The 16006-nt window shown below is 43.3% G+C and overlaps 2 protein-coding genes across 6 annotated transcripts in view; one reads left to right on the forward strand and one right to left on the reverse strand.

The window, feature by feature from the left end:
- LOC144003168 (uncharacterized) overlaps positions 1–16006 on the reverse strand; it is a 199899-nt gene that overhangs the window by 100852 nt on the left and 83041 nt on the right. The window contains exon 4 of one of the 5 annotated variants that reach the window (XM_077499100.1): positions 5620–5709. The exons of the other annotated variants lie outside the window; for them this stretch is intronic. Within the exon in view, the coding sequence (XP_077355226.1) occupies positions 5692–5709 (18 nt within the window). The 3' untranslated portion in view covers positions 5620–5691. Of the gene's footprint in view, positions 1–5619; positions 5710–16006 lie in introns of those variants that run through there. 5 annotated transcript variants of the gene reach the window in all.
- On the forward strand, positions 366–14515 carry lrrn3b (leucine rich repeat neuronal 3b). Its single transcript, XM_077499089.1, has 2 exons — positions 366–655; positions 10716–14515. Exon 2 carries the CDS (start codon positions 11112–11114, stop codon positions 13239–13241), a length of 2130 nt encoding a protein of 709 aa, XP_077355215.1. The 5' UTR covers positions 366–655; positions 10716–11111; the 3' UTR covers positions 13242–14515.

Genomic DNA, 16006 nt, shown 5'->3' on the forward strand with positions numbered 1-16006 from the left:
TTAAAAAAAAAAAAACACTTTTGAAAAATAACGCCTATTATGGACACCATTTAACTGTTAAAATGTGAAAATTCCACTCAAGGAGTTAAAATAAATTCCCCAAAATATAACCCTGAGGTTTTAACACTCCAATTTACGTGCATACAATCTGTCAAGAAACAATTCAATATTTCACTCAACATATTGACAGCACTTTTTGCAGCGTTTTTCCCCTCCAGCAGAAGTGAACCCGCGACTGTGAGGCCGCATAATCGACAGCTCGCCTCCACCAATCAGAGACGGGATGCAGCTAGCTCCTCTGACGCGATTGGCTGACTCCAGAGGAGGCGGGGAGTAGGTCTCATACACTAATGACCGGCGAGGAGGCGGCGGCGCGTCGACTTGGTCCGCCTGACACTTAGTCGACGGGGAGAAGGATGCTGCCTCCGTCAGCCTCTCTGTGAGGACGTCAAGGGAAGGACACGCGTGAGCCCGCTTTGTATTTCCGCACACTTCCGCACATTTCTTTTTCTTTGTGTGTTGGCGGTGAGCCGCAGTGAAGGTCTGAGCAAAAAAAGCATCACAGATTGTTGACTGGCGTCTCGTCACCGGAACGGCGCACTTGACGGGAATATAGTCGACAACCGCTGCTTCGAGGACTGCAATGTTAAAAACTGTAAGTTGACTTGTATGTAAGCGCCAATAGTGCACGCCTTCTTTTTGCGTTGGATTCAATTTTGGATTGTTGATCTGCGCTCCGCATATTACAAGTTAATTGAAATAGGCTGTATTCAATGATTCATGTGTGTTTTCAGCCATTTTAGTGTTAAAAAAAAAAAAAAGCGGCTTCTAAAATACGCTGGTGATGATGACGACAGTTTGGTCACGGATGTGCGCTTTTTTGCGCAACTATGCAGAATGCACATGCGTGATCCTCGCGTTAACATGGATGAGGCTTGCTGGATGGTGCAAAGTGTGGAAGCGAGCAGCGAGGGGCGCGCACTGGATGTCGCCGTCTCCATATCGCGCTTCAGACACGTTTCGAAGAAATCCTCGTAATGGTGGCTAATGGCCATCGCCTCCAGTCTTCCTCTCCCTTTACTCATATTCGCAGCCTTTGTTTTGACCCCGCTTTCCCTTCCTCCTGTCCTTTCTTGGGACATGCACACACTCTTCCTGTAAGTGATTCGACTGCCTTTGTCGCCCGGCTGTATGGGCACAGTGCATCCAATGCGTAATTAAAGCAGCCACTGTGAGGCATCTGTGAGCTCCCTCAGCATCATCGCTGAATGCGCGTGTTCGTGCACACCCACACACTAGGCATTTGGCTAGTGAGAGAGAGGAGAGGCGGGTGGGGGCCTCATTTCCAAACCAATAGGACGTTTATCTAGCCCTTCTCGAGCCCTCTTGGTCCAAAATGTAAGCCATCCAGTGGATGATGCTGTGGTGCACATTTCAAAGTACAATGCTTTTGTGAATGCGTGGGTGTCCCTGCATGGTGGGATGGTGGCAGGAATACATTTAGGCCTTCACTGATCCCCCCCCCCCAACAAAAAGGCGAATTGGAAAGGAACAGACTATCACGTGCCACATTTAAACGCTGAGGAAATCTCCTCCCAGTTTCTTTTGTATGCTTGCAAAGAGTCCTTGTTTGAAATGACCCTTCAGGGCAAGCAGTAAAGTCCGACAAGGAGTTTACGATTATTAAATGTATTGTTTCTCCTTGGCATCGGGACAAAACAAAACAGCGGACTACAGCACTAATGGCCGGCTTCATTATTTTGGGCACATTTGCTCCAAAACAAATCAATATTACATGTCCACAACAAGTCATATGCTTAACGTGAGTGGCTCAGGGAATTGCCTATTGATCTCTTCGCAATGAGGCGAGCGAGTTTGTGCATGTGGTGGAAAAGATATTGTGTCCGCAGTGGCCTTGTGGAGGCTTGGAGAGCGTCGTTTACACAGCGTGGGTGCTCGGCATTATGCATTTCTTTATATAGAGGGCAGCAGGTCTCGGGAAGGTGACATACATGGTGAGACGGGGGAGCTCAAAACCAAATTTATCTCCTACGTTTTGTGAGATGACGGTATAACGAGATGCCGCAGGATCTTGCGTTTGGCAAAATGCATGTAAACATATTCACAACACGGCTGCAGGGGGATCAGCTGGCGCAGTCGAACGTCGGCTCTCTGATAGCATCCTGTTCCCAAACAGGCAGAGATACACATGAAAATGGAATAAGCACAAACAGAGGGCAACAGGAAGATGGAAGAAAGTGGGCTTGTAAGGGTTAGGTTTGCTGGAGACGTAGTCGATGGGCTGCATCAAAAAGCGCACAGAAAAAGAAAATATGAAAGGATGTGTCATTGTGGCTTTTGTGAGGCCATATCTAAAAGGTCACAATGACATTTGATACCGCTTTTGTATTACATGACATTTGCAATTTTCTTTTGCATGTTAGAGCGGTACAATGTCTTGTGTGGATATCGAAAACACTATCATCATGGAGGTAATGGAACGTGCAACGTGCGCAATCACAAATATGTGCGATAATTGTTACTTTCATATGTAATTGTGTCTTTGGCCAATCAGAAGAAAACTTTAAGCTCATAGTGCAATGAGGTGCGAACGTTTGCGAAACTAGCAAATGTTGGTTTCTTGTTAGAGTTTGTTCAAGGTCGCAACAATCGCTAAATGTTCGACAGACGTAAAAAAACAAACAAAAAAAACATTACAACGGTTGGAGAACGTCTGGCAAACGTCGAGAGAACGTTTAGAATTTGACAAAATACCACAGAAATCAGCATTCACAAACATTCACAACTCAGTCGGATACGGGCTTAAATGTGAATCAACATCCAATAGGAAAAGAAAATTTGTGGACATGACTAACGCTACATAACTGAAGCAGATAGTAGGGGCGTAACAAAAAACGAATTGGAAAATTGATGCCATACGTATTGAATGAGCTTATTGGAGAGATATATATACACCGTATTTTCACGACTTATAAGGCGCACCTAAAAGCCTTCAATTTTTTCAAAAGCTGACCATGCGCCTTATAATCCAGTGCGCCTTATATATGGATCAATATTGAGCCGCAACAGGTCCTGCTGTCAAGACGCTATCGTTGACCCTGCACGATCGATGACACGCATGCACAGAAGATCCCGCCATCTTGGATCGCTAGCTAATACTAATACTTTACCTCAGAGAAAATAATAAAATAGCTGTTTATTCATTTTGGGAGTGAATGGAGTTGTCAGAAAGCTGGTTTGTAATCTATTAATAAAGTTTGACTGACCTATCTGACTGTTTTGTTGACATTCCCTTTAGCGCAGCACCATCTAATGGATGCATAACGTAATCTCAGCCTCTACTGTAGCGCCTTATATGTAGAAAAAGTTTTAAAATATGTCATTCGTTGAAGGTGCACCTTATGAGTTGCGCCTTATAGTGCGGAAAATACGGTAATTGAAATGCCACATTTAGTAGGCTACTGACAATAAATATGTATGTATGTAAAATGACTGCGAGAAACTCAATGCAACACATCTTCTCGAGCTGAGATCTACTATATGAAGTCTCGTACTCTAACTGAATCAACCTGAATCAACTTGTATACAAGAATAGAACCACCGATGAATCTTATCACAGTCCATGTATCAAGATACATATCAAACCTTCTTTTATTGTGGCAATGCACACCAATATATATATATCATGTATTTATTGCTAAAACAAGTTAAACAATGTAGCTTTCTGAAATAAAAACAAAGGTTAGAAGTGACAAAACAGTTATAAGTGTACCATTGTGTAGATTCATATCACATCTGAACATGATTGTAACATACGGCAAACATGGGAAGACAACCAGGATGACATCTAAGGGCTTCCGCTGCGCGGTTCATCTGTTCTGCATTCCGACCGCTACAAATAGCCCCTCGGCCCTGATGAATCAATGATGGCAATTTTTTCACATATCTTGTGCATGTGAACATGTGTACATGCCACATTGGCGACTCACTCATTTCAGGTGAGGCTAAATTTGAGAGCACATAAAGTCATAACTAAGAGGTCCGAGCTTGCCATAAATGTGTTTGCATGGCGTATAATTCTGTCTGCCGTTGGAACTGTCCCCTATAAACTGGCGGCCTCTTGACCTGCCATCTATTATTCATATGAATAATAGATAGCTGCGCATCTCTGAGGCAGCACACATGCCACATTTGCACCTGCAGATTCAATTTGGCTCTGACTTTGAGGGATACGCCAGCGGCGCCATTTCCCTCCCTCCCTCCTCCTTCTCTCTCTTCATTCTGGCTAGCAGCAATACATGGGACATTATGCAGATTTTTGTCAAGAGTAGGTGCGATTATGCCGCCATACAAATGATTGTTGGACTGCTCGCTATATGCCTGTGACCTTATCCGTGACACCCTTCAGGTGGATACCTTGGTTTAAGTTTAATAGATGCAGCACAATGGGAATTAGAAAGAAACCCAATGGTGCTCTTTCACAGTGGGCTGTTACGCTCATACGCATTATGCGTGTTGTGTTTTACACCGTGAATGCGTTCCTGTCTGCGCGCCGCCATTAATGCAGCATGTGTGCTCACCCCACTTTGAGCCCAAGGGCGAGTCGTGTCCAGGGAAGGGCTGAAAAACCAAAGACGGGGTCCTGTGGTTAATTTGGAACATCGATTTTGCATTAACGACCAACTCGCCGATGGCCGTGCATGCTCAGATGCAAGGAGGAAAAGCGTCCAGCTGGTGCAACATGAACACACACAGTACAGGAGCACACGGGTTGCTTCATTATGCAAACATGCCGCAAAGAAGGTTTTCTTTAATGGACTTCCTTCTTACCTTGGTGAAAGTATAATCATGAATCAATGAGGTGAAGGGCAAAGGAGGTGACAGTCGAGCCTTGCAGCGGTACCCACCCACTAAGGGGCTTAACCAGAGTATCGGAAGTGACTTGGTCATGTCAAGTAAGTGTTACGTGTGCTTACATGTGTATTACTTGATATTGTACTGGCCATCCTCTAACTGCATTAAAAGCTGTAGCTGATCTTTGTTTTGTTTTTGTTTTTTTGGCCTTTCAGCAGACTTGTGACAGACAATACAGCACCAGGATTGTTTAGCTCGTAAAAGTCAGGCAATGGTTAACATTTGTAGGTTAAAGGTTTGTGACCTGCTGATTCACAGATAACTATGTCTCTTGGTTTCTGGATTCTGGTGAACTACAAAGTGAAGATTGATGATTAGAGGTTCTGGGTTCTAAGTGGGCACTTTTGCAGTTACTGAGAAGTAACATTAGCTGTGCAAACTTTACGTCTCCCGTTGGAAGCACGCGCCATTTTGGATCTATAAGACGCAGATTTCCAAATAAAACCAAACCAAAGTTTCTTCATTATTCTCCATCTTTATGTGGCCATCATCCGGAATTGTCAGGATGAGTCCACCTAAAAAAAATTCACTTCACATGTACACTGCCAGCATCCATTATGGCTTCTCACAGTGGGGCACTATCATTTTCCTTCTTTGACTTCAACTGAGCGCAACAAGCTCATCAGTACTTACAGGAGAGCTTGTAAAGCATCAAACCATGCCGTTTCTTCACAGTTAACAAATGTTGGAGGAACTGTCCGGAGATCCATGGTAGGATTTGCATTAAATCTCAAACAAATCATCCTAATCTTGTTCTCAGAAGGACAGTAATGTCTGAAAGATACCAGAGAAGCGGCACAAAGACCAGTCCACACTTACAACCGGAACACTACCCACATCAATACATACTTCCTTACGCTTATGTAACACGTCAGTTTGAAATAAGAAATTAAAATTGACTGTGAATAATAAAGTGCACTTCCAGTCTACCAGTGACAGAAAGCACTTTAACAGCAAATTCATATTCATGCATTCACCCACACATTTATACTGCGATGGTGGACGCTGTCACGCAAGGTCCTCCTATATGCTGCTCATGGAGGAGCCTTTTAAGGACACGTTTTCTTCAAGGACACATCTCCATCGTTTCTTGGGGACATAGTACTACCAATTACTAGATGGCCTGTTCTACCTCTATATTCCATGCCTCCCTGTATGCAACTTTACAGTCAATGCACTTGATGGCGGGTTAGTCTGAGAAACAGATCCAGATGGTCCAAAGTGAGCCTGACCTGTGCAGTTTTTTGAGTCTGTAGACGCAAGAAACTAGAAACTTGTGCAGACATGAAAAGCTTTATTGGTATCTAAGTAGATCGCGTTGAAGCTGGTTTGGTAAGGGAGATGAATGGCTAATTCAATGTTCTAGTTCAAGAGAGCTGTAATAAAAAAAAAAGATTCTAGTAGATAGAGGGGAGTGCAGACTGAAGAAAAATCAAATGTGACCTCACATTTGGAAGAGAGCAAAGGACTGAACTGAACTAAGTCCATTACCAATGGACGCCAAAGTAATTTGACTGCCCTACTTTCCACATACATCTGACCTTTATGTCTTCCAAATACTTTTACCGCCACTCAGCTGAGGCAGCGCCGCCTTGTTACCACTTAGACCATCCAGGCCTTGTAATCACCTCCCCGTGGGCCAATATGTTCACCATGAAAACCGACGTGGAGGGTTTCCAAAGGTGAAGTCTGACAAATTCTCTCTCCTTTGTGCCACAACCCACACCTAGCATATTTTGTGTAAGTAATTTATTATTATTTTTATGTATTTATTTTTTTTAACAAGAACTGTAGGTCACCCTGTAACCACACGGGGCACAGATGAATACTCAACCTGCGGCAAAGCAATCATCTTTATGTCCTTGCTCCACTAAATCCCAACCAAGCCCCATGAAGCCAGAGGGAAGATTTATACCCCTTTTCAATAAACAGCATAAAACAAACAGTTCTGCCCGGTCGTTGGGCGACACGGCCGACTTGAGTCAGCCAGCAGGCCTGAATTAGTGCCGCAGAGCCACCCGGACCAACGCTTTGTGCCCCTGGTGTGAACACTCATTAATTTAAAGTGGTCATATCTCACTGGTCTCCAATCAAACTGTATTTGTGCCATTACTGTCCAGAACAGCCTCAGAGCATAATGGAGGTGGCCCGTTGGGAAACTAAGTGTGAGACGCTGCCAAGAGCTGAATGAAAAAGCTTTTCACCTTGAACTGTGATGAGAACTCATCCAAATTCAGGTTTATCATGATTAGCCTGACAGAACTGCAAATGGGAGCGCAAATTATCCATAAATGGGGTAATTTGGACAGATGCGTCAAGAAATCCAATCTCCAAATAAAACATGTGCTTGGGTAACATTTAAAAAAAAAATAGACACACACAACAAAAACACAAAATGCCCACCACAGGGACTCTGATACGTGCCACATGAATGATTCCCCTCCTGTTCATCTTTTGACACCTGGGAGTTTGTGTTAGCTCCATGACTGAACACCTTAGACTGACCTATAAAGGACCTCCATTGGCTCCCGTGCAAATGTCAAAAGCCTGATGTGTGTCAGGCAGTTTCAAGACTTTTAGCTGATAACTACCAACTGGTGATTATGTAACTCACAGCCGAAGTTTGCTAAGATGTTACTGCAACAAATTTCCACACATCGATCTTGCATTTGCCCCTCCCACATTTACACATCTCTTTTGTTCCAACAGCAGCCCAAGCTAGCTCTTCCCCCTCGAACTCCAATAAAACAGCAAGCACTTCCCTTGCATTAAACTCTGTGTCTTCCCCTAATTGTGCAGCGGCATTGACTGCATTCTGTTGAGTTCATAGCGGTCAACACAACATCACCGACGCCGTGTCAAACTGCTCTTTTTGGCCTCCCTCCAGATCTCGACTCGCTCCCTTCGTTCTCTGCCAATTAAAACTGGTAGTGAGCGGAGCTTTGTGGGAAATTAGCGCTTTACAGCAGCAGGGGATCTGTGGGGAACTGTTGAGAGGGGTGTGTTGCCGCGGGGTCGCTTGCCTGGACCTCTTACTAATAGGTTACTGCAAGTGGTTTGTGGACCCCATTGTCACATCATCCCTGGTGCGTGGCCTCCATTACATGATGCAGTCACACAATGCCAATTTACTGCTTCAACTACTTCTGAATACCAATATTAAGTAAGTAAGATGTACAGTAAGTCACGGTAATAAAAACAACATTAATGAAATTCTTTTTAATAAGCCTTAAACATTGAACTGATAACGCACACAAGATGGGGACCAATGTAAGCAGTTCCTATGCCAAAAGCAGTCACTACATTACATTATGGAATAGGGATTGAACGATATCCAAACGTCATGATACAATATCACAATATGAAGCTCACCATACGATAATTAACACAATATTGTGGGGAGGTTGGCGATATTAAAAAAAAAAGGTCACAATAATGTAAAAAAAAAAAGAGCACAACATTGTGCTTTTACATAACATCAATGTTATGTTATTTTTATTATTATTATGTTTTATTCCGATTATTATGTTATGTTGTTAATGCATGCACACATTGAGTTCCTCCACATATTGACTCGCTTCACAGGCATATTATGTTCCCCTTCATTTGACAATTAGTGTAGATTTTAAACAAATAAGGGCCAAAACATCCCTTGTGAAAATTAAACTTCACTAAAAACTAGCCACCAGAGGGTGCTGGAACTGCACAAATGGAAATCAACTTGACTTTTTTCACAGATGTGTTGCATTTAAATATCATGAACATGACGACGACGATATTGTGGCAGTTTTAATATCGCAATATCACAATTTCACGCTTATAGTTACATCCCTATTATGGAATGTGATTTAATGTAAAGACAGTTATGTGAATACATGCAGTGCAATACAATTCAAGAATGGTATATTTTAAAGTGGAACGATTCAGTTTAGTTCTGTTAAATCCAAACCAATTTTCAAATTGGATTTCGTTTCATCACAACTAAATAGATCAATCATTTTAGATGTTCTAAAACATGTATGGATACTTTCAGCCAAATGTTAATTAACATCAATATGGTGGGAACTAACTAGGCTGGATTCAAGATTTAGTTTGGAAGCAATGCGTGCACTATTTGTCATGTTGAGATCTAAACATGTCAATTATCATTAAGAGAAACATATTCCCATTTATTGCCAAGAAATTGTGTTTAACACACCGGCTAGTAAATTGTTACTTAAGCCATTCTAATGCCACCCTACATTTAATCAATGCAGGCGAGATAACGCTGCACGTTAAACAAAAAAGGGTAACGATTGCCTTTTTCAAACAGTCACAAAATACAAGTGAGGCATTGCTCCCACTGGCGGGGGTGTCCTGAGTGAGGGTCAGTAAGTAGTCCATGTCCACAATGAAGCCCAGCCTGTTTTAACAGAATACTTTGGGTGTTGTATCTTATTAAAGAGCCGTGTTGCTTGAGAAAAACACTTCAACTCCCCTTGCTCCAACCACTGGCTCATTCCCATCTCTCCCACTTCTCAGTCAGTCTCCAGTCAATGCAGGAGCAAAGGTTGAGAAATGAACCCCTGGCGTGGCTTTGCCGGCGAAGCAAGCCGCAGCATTTCTGCAGCGTTCGTGGCTATTTATTTATATATTTTCATTGTTCTCTATTTTATTCCCTGCGTCTCCCTTGTGGCCACTGAGGTAGAAACAGCGACTGTGATGAAATGGAACCATTTCTCTTTTCTTGTTCTCGCTTTCCAGCCGTCGTCACACTTCTTCATCATTTTATCTGCTCTCACAGGCCCGAAATATCACAAGCACCATCAAAACCCATCTCTTCATTAAGAGGCATTTACAAATGTCACGGTACAAATTCAAGCCCGAGCCATAGCAATGAGAGGAGGTCATAATGTTATGGTCACAGAAACATGAGACGAAAAGACATAATTCAGAGAGGATTAGCATTTTTACACACTATTATTTTAATAACAATAATAAAAAAATAGTTTTGTGCTATTAGACTTGAGAATAGGGTGGGAGTAACTGACAAATTCAAAAATCTTCAGCATTAGAACATTTGGTTATTTGTGCTAGTAGGATAATGCCTCAGTGTAACCAATTTATACTAAAATCAACTAAAATTTGCATGTGCCTCTGCTTTGGCAGGATAACACTTATTATAATTTACAAACACACCCACTATCATAAAATAAATATTTATGTTCCTCCACCTCAGGGCGTGCGCATGTGCGCAGTTAGTGTTTACAGTGCTTTCCATCTCTTTATTGTCAAGAATGAAAAGCATCACCATATCCATTTTAGCTGTACAATCCCATTAGCGGCCCAACGTGATGATTGCAGAAACATTAATTATGCTCATTACACAATGTGCATTGTTTGTGTCAAACAGCCTCGTGCAAACGGCACCTGGGTCAAGCCTGCAGTTTCATTGGCTGCCTGTCGACTTGTTGCTATGGTGACTGACATATTCCAGAGATCTGAAGGAGCTTGCCATGTGGCTAATACTTAAGTTACAGGATGTCTGCCAGTTAGGAATCCTAATAAAGCCTCTGTTTTAACCAATAATAGGCTGGCATCAGAACAAATGCCATTTTGAAAGCGCTCGTGCCTAGAAGGTCAACCATTTTTTAAACCACGGCTCTGTATAAAGTGAGTGTGAATAAATGTCAACATATATCACTCTGCCTATAATAAATACCAATATGTCCAAATGTTTTTGCTGTTACATGGTATTACGCAACGGCCGCCGTGATTCATGGCTTGTTTGTTTCTTATAGGTTGGAATGGACTGGGCTGTGGACGACAATCAGCCAGGACATCTGTCGTTCTAAAGGGAAGGAGAGATTTTATGGATGTCTGTGAATGTGCTAAGTGTAAGTCACCACATCCCTCCCAATTCCTCTGGTCTACCTGACTGCAGTCTTGGCCCTGCACCCTGACTTTGAGTGATTAGTAATAGCCTCCAAGGGCAATTGCACAGCAAGACAACAACAACAACAACAACAACAACAACAAAGTGAGACTCTTGGGAGTTGGGAGCCCTGCTGCAGTGGAATGTGGAGGTGGCAGGGCTGGTGAGTCATTCACCTCAGCAGATGCAGCAAATTATTCATCACTCGTGAACAGCCGAGAATACATAATTTACGAGGACCAATTTCCGACTGGAGACCAATATGAAGGACGTGTCATTTGTGGATCGTCTCTTTGTCAGCTTGGCCGTGGCCTGTTTTGTTGTGGCCACTGACCAAAGGCCAGACTGTCCCAAACTCTGTGTATGCGAGAATAGACCCTGGTTCTCTCCCAGTTCTGTATACATGGAGGCACAGACTGTTGACTGTAACGATTTGGGACTATTTAACCTGCCAGAGAAACTACCCGTGGGCACACAAGTACTGTTGCTGCAAACAAATAATGTTGCAAAAATAGACAAACCCTTGGATTACCTGGCCAACATCACAGAGATTGATTTATCGCAAAACAACATCTCATCCATGAACGACGTCCATCTTGGGATTCTGCCTCAGCTGATGTCCCTACATATGGAGGAGAACCGAATACAAGAGCTGCCCGACCAATGTCTGGTGGAGGTGGCAAATCTTCAAGAGCTCTATCTAAATCACAACCTCATTTCCTCCATTTCTAAAATGGCTTTCCAGGGTCTGAGCAAGCTTCTACGGCTGCACCTCAACTCAAACAAGCTGAAAGTCATTCACAGAGAGTGGTTCGAACCCATGCCGAACCTGGAGATTCTAATGATTGGTGAGAATCCCATACTTTCTATCGATGAGATGAATTTCAAACCTCTCAGCAGCCTGCGCAGTCTTGTTCTCACTAGGATGAACTTGTCTCAGCTCCCTGACAACGCTTTGGCCGGCCTCGATAACTTAGAAAGCATCTCCTTCTACGATAATACTTTCCCCGAGGTGCCGCATTCTGCCTTGAGAAATGCAAAAAACCTGAAGTTTTTGGACCTGAATAAAAACCCAATTGCGAGAATACAGAGAGGGGATTTTGTGGACATGCTCCATTTAAAAGAGCTAGGGATTAATAGCATGCCAGAGCTTGTTTCCATCGACAGCTTTGCCCTCAATAATCTGCCCGAGCTGACTAAAATAGAAGCCACCAACAACCCTAAACTCTCCTACATTCACCCCAACGCTTTCTACAAACTGCCACGACTGGAAACACTAATGCTAAATGGCAATGCACTCAGTGCCCTTCACAGAATTACGGTCGAGTCCCTCCCGAATCTCAGAGAAGTTAGCATGCACAGCAACCCCATTCGCTGTGACTGTGTGGTACGCTGGATGAACATGAACAAGACCAACATTCGCTTCATGGAGCCCGACTCGCTGTACTGTGTCGAGCCTCCGGAGTACGAGGGCCAGCATGTCCGACAGGTGCACTTCAGGGAGATGATGGAGATTTGTCTGCCACTTATATCTCCCGAAAGCATGCCGGGGCATATCAAAGTACGCAGCAGGAGCTCCGTATCGCTCCATTGCCGGGCCTTTGCTGAACCAGAGCCGGAGATCTATTGGATCACGCCGTCCGGGAATAAAGTGATGCCCAACACGGTGTCCGATAAGTTCTACATGCACCCGGAGGGAACCTTCGACATCTACGACATCACTGAAAAAGAAGCCGGCCCTTACACTTGTGTTGCCCACAACCTTGTTGGCGCTGATCTTAAATCTGTTTCAGTTGAGGTGAATGGATATTTCCCCCAACCCGCCAATGGTTCTCTCGATATCAAGGTCAAGTCAGTGGAGACGAACGCCATCCTGGTTTGGTGGAAGGCAAGCCCGGGCACTCTGGCTCCCAGCATTAAGTGGTACACCCTGTCAAATGCTCACCATCCTGCCGCGTCATTTTCCACCAGAGTGCCCTCTGACGTCCAAATCTACAACCTTACCCATCTCAGTCCTGCCACTCAGTATATAGTCTGTGTGGACGTCCGCAGCATCCACTACAAGCATGACACCAAATGTGTCAATGTCACCACCAAGGGATTAGAGCTCGCGGCCAAGGACACAGAAAAATGGGACACAGCACTAATCACATCCTTTGGTGTGCTCCTGGCTGGGATTTCAGTGGGCTGTCTGCTTATTTATGCGTCTCTGAGGATCCACCAACTTAATGGGGATTTAAGGAAATGTGACTCCAAAGCTTTGCTGTTACCAGTGGAAGCTGCCGATGGGCGCCCTCCTTTCTTTACCAAGATGTGGTTTTCGGGTAGGGCGCTGCCGAGCGGTGTGGAAGTGAAAGCCACAGTCATACACGTGTCTGACAATGCCTTTTAAGGAGCACCGATTGGACTCGACTACAGGCAGGGGTGGACAACTATGTCATACTGTTTAAAAGGCAAACCCATTGCTGAGCCCCAGCTCAGATACTCTGGCAAGACTACCTTTGGACTGGGATGCAACAGCGTCAACTCCAAATTGCTGCTCTCCCAGTTTAAATAAACCTCAGTGATGGGGTGGCTTTGTAACGGCGACATAAAGCAAAGCATACATCGACCGGATGTGGCATTTACCGCCAGAAGACACATTTAAGTACGGTTCGTAAAGAAACACAGCTGCTGGAAAGAAAGTTAAGATGAGATGAGGAGGAGGATGAAGAGAAGGAGGGTCAGCTCTATTGTAACTGACTGTTCAATTTGTCCTGAATTGTGGAAATGTCTGTGTGGTCCCAAGCAATACCGTCTGTGCTTTGTCCAACATCCATAGACGAGTTAGCGATAAAGTAATAACACCTGTCTATACCGGGGAAGGAGATTTAGTAGACTAGACAAATAACAGTGAACTATGGTGTAAAGCCTTTTGATGAAACATACCCCACCCCTCTTTTCTATTTAAAATGAATTCTTGTTTTTTCATGGAAATATTGTTATATATTCTATTATGTTAATGTCACCACAAATCCTCTGTATCGCAGCAGTTTAAATAATTGGCTTGAAATTAAGGCAAGCGGCTGACTATGTTTGATTACAATGTCACATTAAGCTTAATGGAATTCTGCTCCAAAATGGGTATCTTGAGAAGAAATGCGGTGTAGTTCTCTTCTCAACTATGACTGGGGGAAAACATGAATACATTGGACTTCGAAGAGTATAAAGCTGAGGTGGCCGTCGTGCTATGACCGAAAAAAGTCGTTTGATGTACCCTGGTAAGTGCCTAAAATAAAAGAACTACGTGTGGTTGGAAGATGAAGAAGAAGAAGTATCAAAATGAATATATCAGTTGCAGCAAAAAAAGAAAAAGAAAAAAAAAAGAAAAGAAAAGACAAACATGACTATGTAATCTTTGCAGAATCACAAGCTATTCAACAGTATGACGTGAAGAATACCCTGTCAGTATTTTTAGCAAACATATTTTAAAAATATTTCGTTGTTGCTTTGGGTGTAAAGTTAAAAGCCATTTTTATATTATAACTGTTCTATATGTGATCTACGGGCACAACTGACTTATTAAGCAAAGTGCTATGAAAAAAATAATAAATGTCATTGTTTCTTTTACAAACAACTGTCAATGTTTGCTCTTTAAAAAAAATAAATCTCATTCACTCGCCTTAACACCATTTGTAACATTTGGTGCTATATTAGATCAGTGGTTGTTAACCTGAGTTCGATCTCACCCCAGGGGTTCTGTGAGTCAGTCTCAGGTATTCAACGGCAGTCAAGACACAAACCAGTCTCAAATGATTTGTGATGATACTTGGCCGCAATTAGCTACAGGTGATCACACTACACTGCTTGGCCTGTTTGCGCTGCAGGGAATTTGATGCTCTCAGTAGTCGACTTTTGACTGTTGTGATGATTTCTTTATTACCGTAGTCCCAATGTTGAGCAAAAAAGAAAGTTGGCCAAATATGTGCACTATGAATTCACATGTATAATAGAACATATGGTCGTCCACCGGGTTCATTTCTGGGCTCCCTGCTGTGTTCACTGTATCTGCTCAATCTGGGTTCCATCTTAACAAAAAAAAGTGCTGGAAAAATATAGTTGCGTTGAGTTGAGTGATGGCAGTAAGCATTCTAACAGTATGATTCACAATGCCAAGTTGAGCAATTCTAGTCTGGCTCAACTAGCTATCTAGTAAAACTAAAGGAACACGTCCTCAAACTGCATAGAGATGGGGAATACAAGAACACAAGGTTAAGAGAGCCAAATTCCATGTTAAGGCAACTCTCCATTTTGTTCACCAATAAATCTTATACTTATGTCTTGAATTTGCAAAAAAATATGTATGATTTTTCAATAGAGAATTCGGTGAATGTGCATGGGAAACTGGTCTGAACCTCACCATAACTGTCATGGCAGGTTTTTTTTGTTTTTTTTTGACATTTTAACACATTCACTGTCAGTCAGTCTAGTTAAAAGGGATCTTTGACGTCTATAGACGTCAATGGCAGTGAATGAGTTGCTAAAAAATGTCATTGGGCATTCACGGCAACCATGGCCTGCCATGTTTGCCCATCCCCTTTTGTGCACAGTAGCCACCAGAAACTTAGCTTTTCCTTTTTTTTTTTTTTTTTTATACAGGTTAGTTTCAGTTGCGCAGCACCTAATGAAGTGTTCCCTGAATGTCTATATTTTGCTCTTAAAAAGTCAGACGGCTCGAACGGCTGAGAGAAAAGAAGAAAGTGGCGTGCTTAGTCATGGACAAAATGTTCCTGAAGTCTGAAAAGCACAGCAGGCAGGAGTTGTGCGGGGGTGTGATGGAGGCCATTGAAAAGCTCCAGGACTGGCATTTTATTGGGCCCACTGAATTATCCGGCGCACGGAACATTTCGTACGAGAAAGTCAAGCATGATGAATGGCTGTCAGGCACGGAGTGACATGGTGGATTTATCAAACGGGGCCCGGCGCTCGTACGTCAGGCCCAGCCTTCAGCGCCATGGACAGAGGCTTTTAGAGGCGAGCCATCTGTCAAAGACAAAGGGAGTTAAAATATGACACGGCCCACTCCTCAGGTAATGCCTGGGTCAGGCGCGTTCGCTCCCGTTGCAAATATGGAGTCGGGTGCTCAAAGAAGCACTGCAAAAATCTGAAGTACAAACA

Source organism: Festucalex cinctus, chromosome 16 (assembly GCF_051991245.1).
Source record: "Festucalex cinctus isolate MCC-2025b chromosome 16, RoL_Fcin_1.0, whole genome shotgun sequence".
In the NCBI taxonomy this organism is placed as follows: Eukaryota; Metazoa; Chordata; class Actinopteri; order Syngnathiformes; family Syngnathidae; genus Festucalex; species Festucalex cinctus.